Below are 15,019 nucleotides of genomic sequence, written 5' to 3'. Positions count from 1 at the left end.
AGCGTTTCATCACAAGCCAGTTAGAAAATAGAACTGTAAGTTAATTTCAAGTTTTTCTTGACATTTTTAGATGACAGTATTTTACATATTGTTTCAGTGTCTTGTACTATGTTTTGGTATATGTAATATGTTTAAATTAGGACGTGCTGATCTTTTGTGTGATCCATCTATATATAAAATGCCAATACTTGATCAACATAAGTGTGAGGGTGGGAAATAGGCTACAAAGCTGGTAGGGAGTTCTGGACTATGACTTCAAAGGCTCATGCAGTATCTTAGGTTCTGTCTAACAGGAATGAATAAAAATGGCTTGTCTGCTTTTTAATGTACCAGCAGATTCAAAGTCATAAACTAATCACACTAAATCTGACTTTGATCTTCTATTGATAAAAGCTGCTTATTATAACAAAATAGGACACTGGAAAAAAAGTCAATCAATAACCTATGGGCAAAGAATTATATTAGCAAACGGATGGCTCATTGCTAAATTTCCTAAGTTTACTATATGCTGCTCTGTTTCTTAACAAAACCATTAGCACCTACACTTGCTCCGTCCATTATCAGCACTGATTTTCCAGGAGAGAGATGAGAAAGATAATGCAGAGCTGTATAGGCACGCACTCCATCCCGAATGCTTCCTGCTGCTTCCGTCCATGTGACCTTTTCTGGTTTATGAACTATCATAAAGAACAGGAAGAAACAATCTGTTAGCAAGTCCCGTGAGTCCTACCTCCTGGATCTATTTCTCTCCATCTCTACTACTACCATGGCCCTGGTCCAAGCCCCTACTCCCATTCTCTCTCACCTACATTACTTGCCATTATTGCCCATGAATAATTCTCCACATAGAAGTCAGTGTGTGTGTATTTTTAAAACTTTTTATATTGTGAAATAAAACATGCAGAAAAAGTATGTAAAATATAAAATACAGTTGGATGAATAAATATAAAGGAAATATGCAAAGTTAACTACCATCCTGGTGGCGAAAGACCACAGCCATCACCCCAGCAGCCTCTTCTCTCCTCACCAGAGGTCACCACCATTCTCATACAATTTCTTATTTGTATCACTCAAGTATGCATTTCTAAACAATACAATTTCGTGGCCGGGCATGGTGGCTCACGCCTGTAATCCCAGCACTTTGGGAGGCCAAGGCCGAGGATCACGAGGTCAGGAGATCGAGACCATCCTGGCTGACACGGTGAAACCCTGTCTCTACTAAAAATACAAAAAATTAGCCGGGCGTGGTGGCAGGCACCTGTGGTCCCAGGTACTTGGGAGGCTGAGGCAGCAGAATGGCATGAACCCGGGAGGTGGAAGTTGCAGTGAGCTAAGATCACGCCACTGCACTCCAGCCTGGGCAATGTTAGACTCCTTCTCAAAAACAAAAAACAAAAAACAATTTCGTATTGCCAAGGCTTTAAGCTTTAACTGAATGGAATCATACCATATGCATTCTTTTCTACCTCACTTTTTATGCTCTACATTACGTTTTTAAAGCATCCTTTCTGTGGATGAGGCTGTTAGATCACTTTCACTCTTGTTGTTTTATAGCATTCCCATATATTAAAAACACCTGCATTTGCTTATCCATTGTTTAGCTGATGAACATTTGTGTTGTCTCCAGTTTTTGTCAGTTACAAACAATGCTGCTAACTGTGTTCGTATATGAAAGATATTGTTACACTGTGCATGGTTTTTCCTAGGATATTTAAATCGGAGTGGAAATCCCAGGTCCCAGGGTATATTACCTGTTCCTTAACTACACCTTTCCAAAGTGATTACGTCAATTTACTTTCCCACAGTACTGTCCTGTTGCTGTGAATGTCCTTGTCAACTTGTGGAATGATCACATTTATACATTTTTACCAATTACGTAGGTAGGTAATAGTTTCTTACTATGATTTTAATTTGCTTTCCCTGACGACTAAAAGAGGTTGAGCATCTTTCCATGTTTATTGCCCATCTGGAATTCCTTCTGTGAATTCCTTTTTCAAGTGTTTACCAATGTTTCTATTGTTTTGTCTTTTTCTTATTTAGAGCTTTATAGGAATTCTTTATATATTCTAGATAAGTCGTTTATGTGCTGTAAATATTATTTTCAACTTTGTGTCTTCTGTTTTCAATCTCTTTAACAGTATCTTTAAAAAATAGAAGCACCAGAATGGTATTTTAAAAAGATAAATGACATGTTAACAATTCTCTGCTTAAAATTTATCAATGGCTTTCCACTGCACTTGGAACCAAATGCAACTCCTAATATAGTTTAAAAAGCTCCGCATGATCTGACCGTTAAACTATTCCTTAACATGTTTCGCTATTTTTGTGTTTATGCTGTACACTGATGTGATTTTTCCACAGTACAAGGAATTATTATTATTATTTTTTGATACAGAGTCTCACTCTGTCGCCAGGCTGGAGTGCAATGGTGTGATCTTGGCTCACTGCAACCTTCCCCTCCTGGGTTCAAGCAATTCTCCTGCCTCAGCCTCCCAAGTAGCTGGGATTACAGGTGTGCGCCACCATGCCTGGCTAATTTTTGTATTTTTTTAGTAGAGACGGGGTTTCACCATGCTGGCCAGGCTGGTCTCAAACTCCTGACCTCAGGTGATCTGCCTACCTTGGCCTCCCAAAGCTCTAGGATTACAGGCGTGAGCCACCGCGCCTGGCCAAGAAATTCTTTCTCGTTTTACCTAAGATCAACTTTATAACACTTTCACAGTCTTTACCAGCTCTTTCAAATGTTTCCTCTAAAAGCAATGATTCCCGTGGACTAGGCAGAGTAGTCAGCACTGCATTTAGCAACTAGTGCCATCTAGTGGGGGAAGTGGAGCATTCAAACATGCATGTTGAAATGCTCAGACAAGAGCCGAGAATTAAAACACTAAAAACATATTAAGCACCAGGTGATAGCACACACAGTACTTTATTCCTTAGGTAGCTCTTTAAGACAGCTATTCTCCCAATTTTACAGATTATAAAATAGGGTTCAGGGTAATTGATTAATTTGTCTAATGCCACACAGCTCATAAGGTGAATATATGACTTTAAAGCACATCTATTTCAACAGTGCAGGCTCAGTCAACATATAATTTACTTACTGGGAACATCTTCTATCAAAAGGATTGGAACTATCATATTTTTATTAAAAACTCAATCATGTTGTCCTTAAAGAAATGCTAACTGCAGCCAGGTGCGGTGGCTCACACCTCTAATCCCAGCACTTTGGGAGGCCAAAGCTGGCAGATAACCTGAGGTTAGCAGTTTGAGACCAGCCTGGCCAACATGGTGAAACCCCGTCTCTACTAAAAATACAAAAATTAGCCAGGCGTGGTGGCAGGCGCCTGTAATTCCAGCTACTTGGAAGGCTGAGGCAGGAGAATCGCTTGAACCCTGAAGGTGGAGGTTGCAGTGAGCCGAGATTGTGTCACTGTACTCCAGACTAGGTGACAGGGCAAGACTTTGTCTTGGGAAAAAAAAAAAAAAATTACTACCTGCAATAAAATTATATTTAAAATTTCAACAGTTCTAAAATTGCAAGGTTATATGTGGGTTAATATCAACACACTTGCTTTTGTGTTGGGGGGTCCACAGGTGTTTATTATGTTATAAAAAGTAAACAAATAAGGCCAGGTACAGTGGCTCACACCTTTACTCCCAGCACTTTGGGAGGCCAAGGCAGGCAGAGCACCTGAGGTTGGGAGTTCGAGACGAGCCTGACCAACATGGAGAAACTCCGTCTCTACTAACAATAAAAAAATTAGCCAGGTATAGTGGCACATGCTTATAATCCCAGCTACTTGGGAGGCTAAGGCAGGAGAATCACTTGAACCTGGGAGGCAGAGGCTGCAGTGAGCCGAGATCACGCCATTGCACTCCAGCCTGAGCAACAAGAATGCAACTCTATCTCAAAAAACCAAAAACCAAAAAAAAAATTAAACAAATAAATGAGAGCCATATTTCAGCATCCAAGAATTATAATTTGATTTCTTTCTAGTTTAGGTCCAAAGGAATAAAAACAACAATGCTGAAAATACGTGCAAAATTTTGAATGAAAAATAAAACTAGTTTTAGGCTTGACAGAATTGCTTAAGAACTGAAAAGTACAAAAGAGTTGGAAGAATTACTCTACTCTTTAACTCTATTATCATGTTTGAGAAACAGGACTAACATCACGTTTTGGGGGAATGTTTGAAACATAGCTCTTTGGTTTGGTAAAGTACAGACTTACTTGAGTTGAAAGTGACTGAGCACTGAGCACTCATTAAACAATCATGAAGGCCAGGCACAGTGGCTCATACCTGTAATGCCAGCACTTTGGGAGGCCAAGGCGGGAAGATCACCTGAGCTCAGGAGTTAGAGACCAGCCTGGGCAACATGGCGCGACCAGTTTCTACATAAAAAAGTTAGCCAGGCATGGTGGTGCATGCCTATTGTCCCAGCTACTTGGGAGGCTGAGGTAGGAGGATCGCTTGAGCCCAGGAGTATGAGGCTGCAGCAAACTGTGATCATTCCACTGCACTGCAGCCTGGGCTACAGAGGGAGACCCTGTCTCAAAAATAAACAAACAAAAAACAAAACACCAAAGACAAATAAAAAAAAAAAAATTATACACAAAAAAATCACCAGGCAAGTAATAGAAACTAAAAGAGTTGTGGTGAACTGAAAATTTTCCCCTACAAACTTGCTGGGAAACTGAAATTATTCCCTTTTATAAAAGGTTGGAGCTACAACAGAGATTAGAGATTATTTAGCTGAGTGTCCTCATTTATAGATGCAGTCAGCGTGCCTAGGATCTAGCCTAAAGGTCACACTGTTAGTCATCATTCTTTTTTTTTTTTTACACTGTAAATTGACAAATTATAATTGTATAAATTTATGGGGCACAAAGTGATGCTATGATTTATGAATACAATGTGGAATAATTAAATCAAGCAAGTTAACATAGCCATCATCTCAAATACTTAACATATTTTATGAAGACATTTGAAATTTACTCTCAGCAATTTTGAAATGTACAATACTCTATTATTTAACTATACTCACCATGCTGTGCAAAGAACTGAAAATAAAAACATATCCCTTGGCCAGGCGCGGTGGCTCACGCCTGTAATCCCAGCAGTTTGGGAGGTCAAGGTGGGTGGATCACCTGAGGTCAGGAGTTCGAGTCTGGCCTGGCCAACATGGAGAAACCCCGGCTTTACTAAAAATACAAAAAATTAGCTGGGTGTGGTGACAGGCGCCTGTAGTCCCAGCTACTCAGGAGGCTGCGGCAGGAGAACTGGTTGAACCTGGGAGGCGGAGGGTGCAGTGAGCTGAGATGGCACCACTGCACTCCAGCCTGGGCAATAAGAGCAGAACTCTGTCTCAAAAGTAAATAAATATATAAATAAATAAATAAATAAATAAATAAACAAACAAACAAAAACATATCCGCCCTGTTCAGCTGAGATTTTATACGCTTTGTCCACCAACACTCCATTCTCCCCAGCCCGCAGCCTCTGTAGCCACCATTCTACTCTCTGCCTCTATGAGTTTGTTTTAGATTCCACACAGAAGTGAGAACATGCTGTATCTGTCTTTCTGTGCCTGGCTTATTTCACTCAGCATAGTGCTCTCCATTTCCATCCATGTTGTCACAAATGACACAACTTCCTGCTTTTTAAAGGCTCATTGTATATATCTGTCCCACATTATCCATTCATCTGTTGATGGACACTTAGGTTGAGTCCATAACTTGGCTGTTGTGAATATTGCTGCAATGAACATAGGAGTGCAGACATCTGATTTCAAAGTTTCCGGGGAAAATATCCAGAAGGAGGATTGCTGGATCATATGGTAATTCTACGTTTTGATTTTTGAGGAAATTCATACACTTTTCATAATGACTATACTAATTTACATTCCCACCAACAGCGTACAAAGTTTTCCTTTCTCCACATTCTTGCCAATACTTACCTTTTGTCTTTTTGATAGCAGCTATTCTGACAGGTATGAGATGGTATTTCTTTGTGATTTTAATTTGCATTTCCCTAATGATTACTGATGTCGAGTATTTTTTCACATATCTTCTTTTGAGAAACGTCTATTCAGGTCCTTCGACCCTTTTCTACTTTTTTTTTTTTTTCCTGCTATTGTCTGAGCTCCTTATGTATCACTATATTAACCCCTTATCAGATGTACAGCTTATCAACATTTTCTCCCAGTCTGTAGGCCGTCTCTGCACACTGCTGTTTCCTTTGCTGTGTAAGAGGTCCTTCTTAAAGTACTACTTTTTTTCTGAGACAGGCTGGAGTGCAGTGCGCAAATATAGCTAACAGTAGCTTTAACCTCCTAGGTTCAAGCAATTCTTCCTTCTCAGCCTCCCAAGCAGCTGGGGCTATAGGCACATACCACCACACCTAGTTTTTTTTTTTTTTGGATTTCTTATAGAGACAGGGTTTCACCATGTTGTCCAGGCTAGTCTGGGACTCCCAAGCTCAAGCGATTGGCTCTGCCTTGGCCTCCCAAAGTGCTGGGATTATAGGTGTGAGCTACTGTGCTTGGCCTAGTTTTTTTCTTTTTTTAAAAAACAAACTTTTTGTTGAGATGATCTTGCTATGTTGCCCATTCTTAAAGTATTTCTTTCTTTCTTTCTTTTTTTTTTCAAAATTTTATTTGCTGGTAGAGACAAGCAAGTTGCCAAGGCTGGTCTTGAACTCCTGGGCTCAAGCAATCCTCCTACCTCAACCTCCCAAAATGTTGGGATTACAGGCGTAAGCCATCACACCCAGCCTTAAAGTACTTATTTTATCTTATTTTATTTTTTTGAGACAGAGTCTCGCTCTGTCGCCCAGGCTGGAGTACAGTGGCGCAATTTTGGCTCACCTCTGTCTCCTGGGTTCAAGCAAGTCTCGTGCCTCATCCTTTTGAGTAGCTCGGATTACAGGTGCACGCCACCACACCCGGCTAATTTTTTATATTTTTAGTAGAGACGGGGTTTTGTCATGTTGGCCAGGCTGGTCTCAAACTCCTGACCTCAGGGGTTCCACCCGCCTTGGCCTCCAAAAGTGCTGGGGTTACAGGTATGAGCCACCGTGCCTGTCCTACTTAAAGAAACATTTTGTTGTGTTTTCTTCCTCAAGGAATATCTGCAATTGTTTTCTCTATATACTTTAGTGGATTTCTGGACTTTAATCCATCCTCCTGATTTATAAATAAGTTAGAAGAAAAAGGTCATTTGTGTGGTTTGCCTGTCTTAGCTTAAACTTCATAGCTAGAAAATGGATGCTCTAATTTGCTTTTCGCCTTCTGATCCACGTCATAATTTCCAGCGTTCATCAGTGCCTAAAGGAATGGGCCTTGTTTGGTTGTTGTTGGTTTTTTTTCTTTTTTTTTTGAGACGGAGTCTCACTCTGTTGCCGAGGCTGGAGTGCAGTGGCACTGTGTTGGCTCACTGCATCCACCATCTCCTGAGTTCAAGCAATTCTCCTGCCTCAGCCTCCTGAGTAGCTGGGATTACAGGCACCTACCACCACGCCCGGCTAGTTTTTATATCTTAGTAGAGACGGGGTTTCACCATGTTGGCCAGGCTGGTCTCGAACTCCTGACCTCAGGTGATCCACCCACCTCAGCCTCCCAAAGTGCCGGGATTACAGGCATGAGCCACCGCGCCCAGCCAATTGTTGTTGTTTTTAATAATTTATCTTCTATAGCAATTTAGTTTTGGTTACTTAATGAAAAGACTCCATATTCATAATGTTCTCAAAAGAACAGGGCAATAAGGCCAACCATCCAAGGAAACTCTGGGGCCAAAAACAGGATAGTTTCCTGTAAAGGAGCCAGTGGCAGTCCTCAATTTTCAAACTGCACAATTTCAAAATAGCTATGGATTAGAGACTTTCACTGCATGGTATTTGAAAGAGATCTTTATTTTTCAAAGGAAGACACATACTTGGCTCCTTATCTAGGTTTAATGTACATTCCAATAAGTACAGGCCTCAGATCTCTGAAAAGTGTCTTCTGGAAATTAATTTTTAATAAAATAATACAATATTATTGGAAATTTTAGATATAATGAATGACATTAATTTAAATAAAAATTACTTTACTTTAAATTTATAATTTTAGAAATGAAATGTCCAAGATTTGTTAGCCTAGCTTGAGTTACTGTATGGACCCAACTGAGTAAGATTACTATTTTTTTTTTTTTTATTATACTTTAAGTTCTAGGGTACATGTGCACAACATGCAGGTTTGTTACGTATGTATACATGTGCCATGTTGGTGTGCTGCACCCATTAACTCGTCATTTACATTAGGTATATCTCCCAATGCTATCCTCCCACCCCCACAATAGGACCCGGTGTGTGATGTTCCCCTTCCTGTGTCCAAGTGATCTCATTGTTCAGTTCCCACCTATGAGTGAGAACATGGGGTATTTGGTTTTCTGTCCTTGCGATAGTTTGCTGAGAATGATGGTTTCCAGCTGCATCCATGTCCCTACAAAGGACAAGAACTCATCCTTTTTTATGGCTGCATAGTATTCCGTGGTGTATATGTGCCATATTTTCTTAATCCAGTCTGTCACCGATGGACATTTGGGTTGATTCCAAGTCTTTGCTATTGTTAATAGTGCCGCAATAAACATACGTGTGCATGTATCTTTTGGAAGACCCAAATCCAAATTGGCCTCTGTCCCCAAAAGATCTGATTAGAGATTACATTATTTAAGAAAAGAGCCTAGGAAAAGGTTTAATTCAATAGTTCAAGAACATAAAAGAATGTATTTGCACCTATGGATATGGTATGAAGAACATAATGAATCCCAGCATAAGAAATATATGCTGGCTGTACTACTGCAGTCCTGGTGTGTCCACTGACCACACCTTCCTCCCTTGCTCACACAGGTAACTTCCACCTAACTTTCCATCCTCTACCTTTTCTCTACATCCTTAAATAACATATGCTTAATTTTGTACATTTTTGAACTGTATATAAATAAATGGTATGGGGACTGTTTGTATTCTTCTGCAACTTGCTTTTTTCACTCAATATTGTTTGTGAGAATCATTCACTTTGAAATGTTTAGCTCTTACTCATTTTCACTGCTATATAGAAATTCATTCTATGAATATCTTCAATTATCCATTTGCTTGGTGATGGACATTTAAGCTGTTTCCAGTTTCTTTCGCTATTACAAATAACGCTGCTATGAACTCTTATACAGTGTGTCTCCTAGTGCAGATCAAATTTCCATAGGCTACGTAACTATGAGTGGAATTACCAGATCTGATGTATATACATCATTACCTTAATTAGATAATGCTAAATTATTTTCTAACATATTTGTACCAACTTACATTCCAGTGCATGAAAGGTTCCATCATTCCACATCCTTCCCACCCTTTGGATGGTCAGATTTTTTCTTTTTTTTTTTTTTTTTGAGATGGAGTCTCTGTCACCCAGGCTGAGTGCAGTGGTACCATCTCGGCTCCCTGTAGCCTCCACCTCCCGGGTTCAAGTGATTCTCCTGTCTCAGCCTCCTGAGTAGATGGGATTACAGGCATGCGCCAATAGCCCAGCTAAGATTTTTTGTATTTTTAGAAGGGATGGGGTTTCACCATGTTGGCTAGGATGGTCTCAAACTCCTGACCTCAAATGATCTGCTCGCCTCGGCCTCCCAAAGTACTGGGATTACAGGAGTGAGCCACTGTGCCTGGCTGATGGTCAGACTTTTTAACTTTTGTCAGTCTAGTGGATGCATAATGTTATCTTGAAGTGGTTTTAATTGCTTTCCCGATTACTTAGGAGATGAAGCAACTGTTTAATATGGTTTCATTAAGTGTATGTGTGTGTGTGTGTGTGTATGTGTGTATTTTAAATATCCAAAAAGTAAATAATCATAAGAGAAATTAAAAATGAACATTTCAGTTAAACTCAACACTAATCAAAAGATATTTGCAATAGAAACCAAAGATGAGTGTTTTTTTCTCTTTTTTGAGACAGTGTCTTGCTCTGTCACCCAGGCTGTAGTGCAGTGGTGCAATCTCAGCTCCACCTCCAGAGTTCAAGCGATTCTCATGCCTCAGCCTCCTGAGTAGCTGGAATTATAGGCGTGTGCCCCAGGCCTAGCTAATTTTTTTGCCTTTTCAGTAGAGACAGGGTTTCGCTATGTTGGCCTGGCTGGTCTCAAACTCCTGGCCTCAGGTGATCCGCCCACCTTGGCCTCCCAAAGTGCTGGGATTACAGGTGTGAGCCACCACACCCAACCTGAGATGAGTGGTCTCGATTCTTTCCTGTCTCAAACTCTACATGTACTGTCTACATTTTGAACATTTTTTGTTTCAATCAATAACCAAGAGTAAAAAAAAAAAATTTAAATTCTGATTAGGGATATAATTTAACAGCCAAGAAAGAAATCACTTTTCAAAGATCTTACCATGAGCAGTGTTATTAAAACTTAAAGGTCTATATATTGTTTAGTCTGAATAAGAATTTTATGAATACTAATTATAAGCTAGAAGTATTCACATGACCAGCCAACATTTTTTATATACATGACTGGTTAATGATACTTTATTAAGTACAACACTCATGGTAGATTCAAAAAAATTAAAATGTTATTAAACCATATGTCAATGAAGTAAGACTTATGTGAGCTCCAAAGTACTGGATTGCTACATACCCAAGTAATGCTCATGTACTCTAACAACTTCACAAAGTCCAGGGTCTTCAGAGTCCAGGGGCAAAATTCCTAAAAATCAAAATAAGATATTTAAGGGATATAAGTCAAAAATTCATTCCTAATGAGAGGCCAGTAAGTATTATTACAAATTTTATTTAGTGGAATTTTGAGGAAGGTTCCAGTAATTACTAGTGTGGCCAAGAAAAAATTCAGAAATAGGGAAGTGCTCTTCGCCACTCCTCCTATCTCTTTCTTCTTTCCCCTCTGAGTGATAGTAAGATGATGGCTGATATTACAGAACGAAGTCAGAGTCTTGGGAGCATCTGGACTCCTTGCTAAATTTCTCCCTGATGGGCTGGGCGTGGTGGCTCACACCTGTAATCCCAGCACTTTGGGAGGCCGAGGCAGGTGAATCATGAGGTCAGGAGTTCGAGACTAGCCTGGCCAACATGGAGAAACCCTGTCTCTATCTACTAAAAATATAAAAAATTAGCTGGGCATAGTGGCGGGTACCTGTAATCCCGACCACTCGGGAGGCTGAGGCAGAAGAATTGCTTGAACCTGGGAGGTGGAGGTTGCAGTGAGCAGAGATTGTGCCACTGCATTCCAGCCTGGGTGACAGTGCGAGACTCCATCTCAAAAAAAAAAAAAAATTGTCCCTGATGGGTTGGGCAAGGTGGTTCACAATTGTAATCCTAACCCTTTGGGAGGCCAAGGCAGGATGATCGCTTGAGGCCAGGAGTTCAAAGCCAGCCTGGTCAACATAGTGAGACCTCATCTCTACAAAAGAAAAATTTAAAAATTAGTTGGGTGTCATGGTGTGCACCTGTGGTTCTAGCTATTAAGGAGGCTGAGGCAGGAGGACTGCTTGACTCCAGGAGTTCAAGGCTGCAATGAGCTATGATTACACCACTGCACTCCAGCCTGGGATAAGAGCAAGACTGTGTCTCAAACTAATAAACAAACAAAATTATCCTTGATGCATGGCTACCTTCCTATAGTTTGGTTCCATAACATATCTCAGTATTTTTCTTCTTTTTTTTTTTTCTGAGACAGAGTCTTGCTCTGTTGCCTAGGCTGGAGCGCAATGGCGTGATCTCTGTTCACTGCAACCTCCGCCTCCTGGGTTCAAGCAATTCTCCTGCCTCAGCCTCCCCAGTAGCTGGGATTACAGGCATGCACCACCATGCCCGGCTAATCTTTGTATTATAAGTAGAGATGCAGTTTCACCATGTTGGCCAGGCTGGTCTTGAACTCCTAACCCTGTAATCCATCCATCTCAGGCTCTCAAAGTGTTGGGATCACAGGCATGAGCCACCACACCCAGCCAGAGTATGTTTCTAATAAAATCCCATTTTTCTTCTAAGCTAGTCTGATTTTATTTTTGGTTTCTTACAAAAAGAATCTTGAATAATACAGAGTGCCACTGATTTCCTGAGCAGAATAAAAAGATAAGAAAGAAATAATCAATTCTCCAGGATAATGCCTGAGTTAAAGGCAATACCATAAAATACTGATGAAAACCTTCTTACAAATCTATCCTTTAAGAATTGCAAGCATGCTATAAGGCTAAATATTTTTTCTTTTTTTCTTTTCTTTCTCTCTTTTTTTTTTTTTTTGGACAAGGTCTCACTCTGTCACCAGGCTGGAGTACAGTGGCGTGATCATGGCTCAATGCATCCTCAAACTTCCAGGCTCAGGCGATCTCCCACCTCAGCCTCCCGAGTAGCTGGGACTACAGGTGTGTACCACCACACCTGGCTAATTTTTGTATTTTTTTTTGTAGAGTCGAGCTTTTGCAATGTTGCCTAGGCTGGTCTTGAACTACTGAGCTCAAGTGATCTCCCCGTCTTGGCCTCACAAAGTGCTAGGATTACAGGTGTGAGCCACTGCATAATATATATTATATGGCCCTATATAATACATATTATATAAATGTTTTCTAACTTTATGTCTTCCACAGAGAAATGGAAATTTCAAAGACTACTATAAAAGTCATACCCTATATTTGTGTGACTGTCTAGGATGCAGGTTGCAACTATAACAGTCATAGCCTATGTTTGTGTGACTGTCTAGCATACAGGTTGCCAAATTTCAAAAATACTATGGATTTTAAAAAAAACAATAAATTAAATGTTTCAAGTAAATTTTTAGTTTTACAATATTTGTAAGAGAAAAGCTCTGTATGAGTTCAGTTGAAACAGTGCATGGAGCTTCTTTATGGCTCAGTCAGTCAGCAGCCTGCAAGAACGTGACTTGTGACTTTCCTTTTCCCTAAAGACTTCAGTCTGGCCACAGACTAAGCATCTGCCAGAAAATCTAGGCTACACCAAGTACTACAGAAACTATGACTATCTTTTTTTCTGTAACATTGTTCTACAGCTAAATATTAAAAAGTTTTAAATGTTCTGCTATTGCAATCAAGGTCCCAATTTTTATCATCAATAGAAATTTGACAGTAAATTTCAAAAACCAGGAAAGTCTTTCTTTTTTTTTGGAGATGAAGTTTCATTCTTGTTGCCCAGGCTGGAGTGTAATGGTGCGATCTCGGCTCACCACAACCTCTGCCTCCCGGGTTCAAGCAATTTTCCTGCCTCAGTCTTCTGAGTAGCTGGGATTACAGACATGTGCCACCATGCCTGGCTAATTTTGTATTTTTAGTAGAGACGGGGTTTTTCCATGTTGGTCAGGTTGGTCTCGAACTCCTGACCTCAGGTGATCCGCCCGCCTTGGCCTCCCAAAGTGCTGGGATTACAGACGTAAGTCACCACACCTGGCCTGGAAAGTATTTCTATATGAAGCAAGGTCACAGTGAACATTAATAGTTATATAGAAAAAACAGAGATGACAGTAAAATAGATGACTTGAAATAAGACTATGAACTATAACTTACCGACTACTTCATCATCTGGTTGAAAGAATGATACCTTGCTTCCAACTAAAGAGTGAAGAAAATTAATAGTTAATATTACAAGTTTATTAAATGTAATTCTTAACTATTAAAATACATTTTTAAAATCTGTGGATTTGTAAAAAGACTGATTTTATTTTACTTAGAAAAAAGGCCAAAACTTTCAGTAACATTTTGATGGTCTATAAGGACTACAGGATATACAACACTTCAAATCTGGATTCTCTAGATATTTGGACCATGCGATTGTTGAGACCAGGAGAAGTACGTCTCTCTTTGCCTATTTAGCTGACTTTTTTTTTTTTTTTTTTTGAGACGGAGTTCTGCTCTTGTCACTGAGGCTGGAATGCAGTGGTGCGATCTCGGCTCACTGCAACCGCTGCCTCCCAGGTTCAAGTGATTCTTGTACCCCAGCCTCCTGAATAGCTGGGACTACTGGCGTGCACCATCATGCCTGGCTAATTTTGTATTTTTAGTAGAGACAGGGTTTCACCATCTTGGCCAGGCTGGTCTTGAACTCCTGATCTCACGTGATCCACCTGCCTTGGCCTCCCAAAGTGCTGGGATTACAGGTGTAAGCCACTGTGCCTGGACTCTATTTAGCTGACTTTAAGGAAGAAGGAGTAAAGGAAAATAATCTATAGCTTCTATGATAATTATATTGTTTTCTACTCCTTCTGTGGCTAGCCCAATCTGTCTTTATTTTTGTTGCAGAATCTCATACAACAGGGAATTCTGAGAATGTAGCAGGACAAGCCGCAGACAAAACCCCTCAGACACCAAGTTAAAGAAGGAAGGGCTTTATTCGGCTGGGAGCTTTGGCAAGACTCATGTCTCTAAAAACCAAGCTCCCCAAGTAAGCAATTCCTGTCCCTTTTAAGGGCTTACAACTCTAAGGAGGTCTGCGTGAGAGGGTCATTATCGATTGAGCAAGCAGGGGGTACGGGACTGGGGGCTGCATGCACTGGTAATCAGAATGGAACAGAATAGGACAGGGATTTTCACAACACATTTCCATACAATGCCTGAAATCTATAGATAACATAACTGGTTAGGTCAGGGTGGATCTTCAACCAGGCCCAGAGTGTGGCACTGGGCTGTCTGCCTGTGGATTTCACTTCTGCCTTTTAGTTTTTACTTCTTCTTTCTTTGGAGGCAGAAATTGGGTATAAGACAACATGAGGGGTGGTCTTCCTCCCTTAAGAAGAGTGACATTAAAATTATTTTGATTTGGGAAATAAATTCAGGTTGATACCTAGAAGTTTTCTGGAACTTTATGGAAATGATAGTTACATTTTCTCTGCATATGTAGAGAAAAAGCCTCGACTATCAGTCAATTCATTTGAGTAGTTTCATTCAAAGAGTTATAAAAGGAAAAGGGAGTAAAAAAACCCAAATATTATTGAATGCCTCCTTGTGTCCAGCATTGTTGTGTATTTACA

General features: G+C 40.2%; 1 protein-coding gene across 5 annotated transcripts in view; it reads right to left on the bottom strand.

Moving 5' to 3' along the window:
* The window catches only part of CRYZL1 (crystallin zeta like 1), a 49,491-nt gene that overhangs the window by 13,854 nt on the left and 20,618 nt on the right, over positions 1 to 15,019 (bottom strand). For all 5 annotated transcript variants that reach the window (XM_023190840.2, XM_023190845.2, XM_023190834.3 and 2 more), the window contains exons 5-7: positions 13,560 to 13,604; positions 10,667 to 10,735; positions 544 to 677 (exon numbers count right to left, since the gene is read on the bottom strand). In XM_023190840.2, the coding sequence (XP_023046608.2) occupies positions 544 to 677; positions 10,667 to 10,735; positions 13,560 to 13,604 (248 nt within the window). The remainder of the gene's footprint in view (positions 1 to 543; positions 678 to 10,666; positions 10,736 to 13,559; positions 13,605 to 15,019) is intronic.

The sequence above is a fragment of the Piliocolobus tephrosceles genome, chromosome 19 (genome assembly GCF_002776525.5).
Source record: "Piliocolobus tephrosceles isolate RC106 chromosome 19, ASM277652v3, whole genome shotgun sequence".
NCBI lineage: Eukaryota > Metazoa > Chordata > Mammalia > Primates > Cercopithecidae > Piliocolobus > Piliocolobus tephrosceles.
This window is presented reverse-complemented; position numbering and strand designations above follow the sequence as displayed.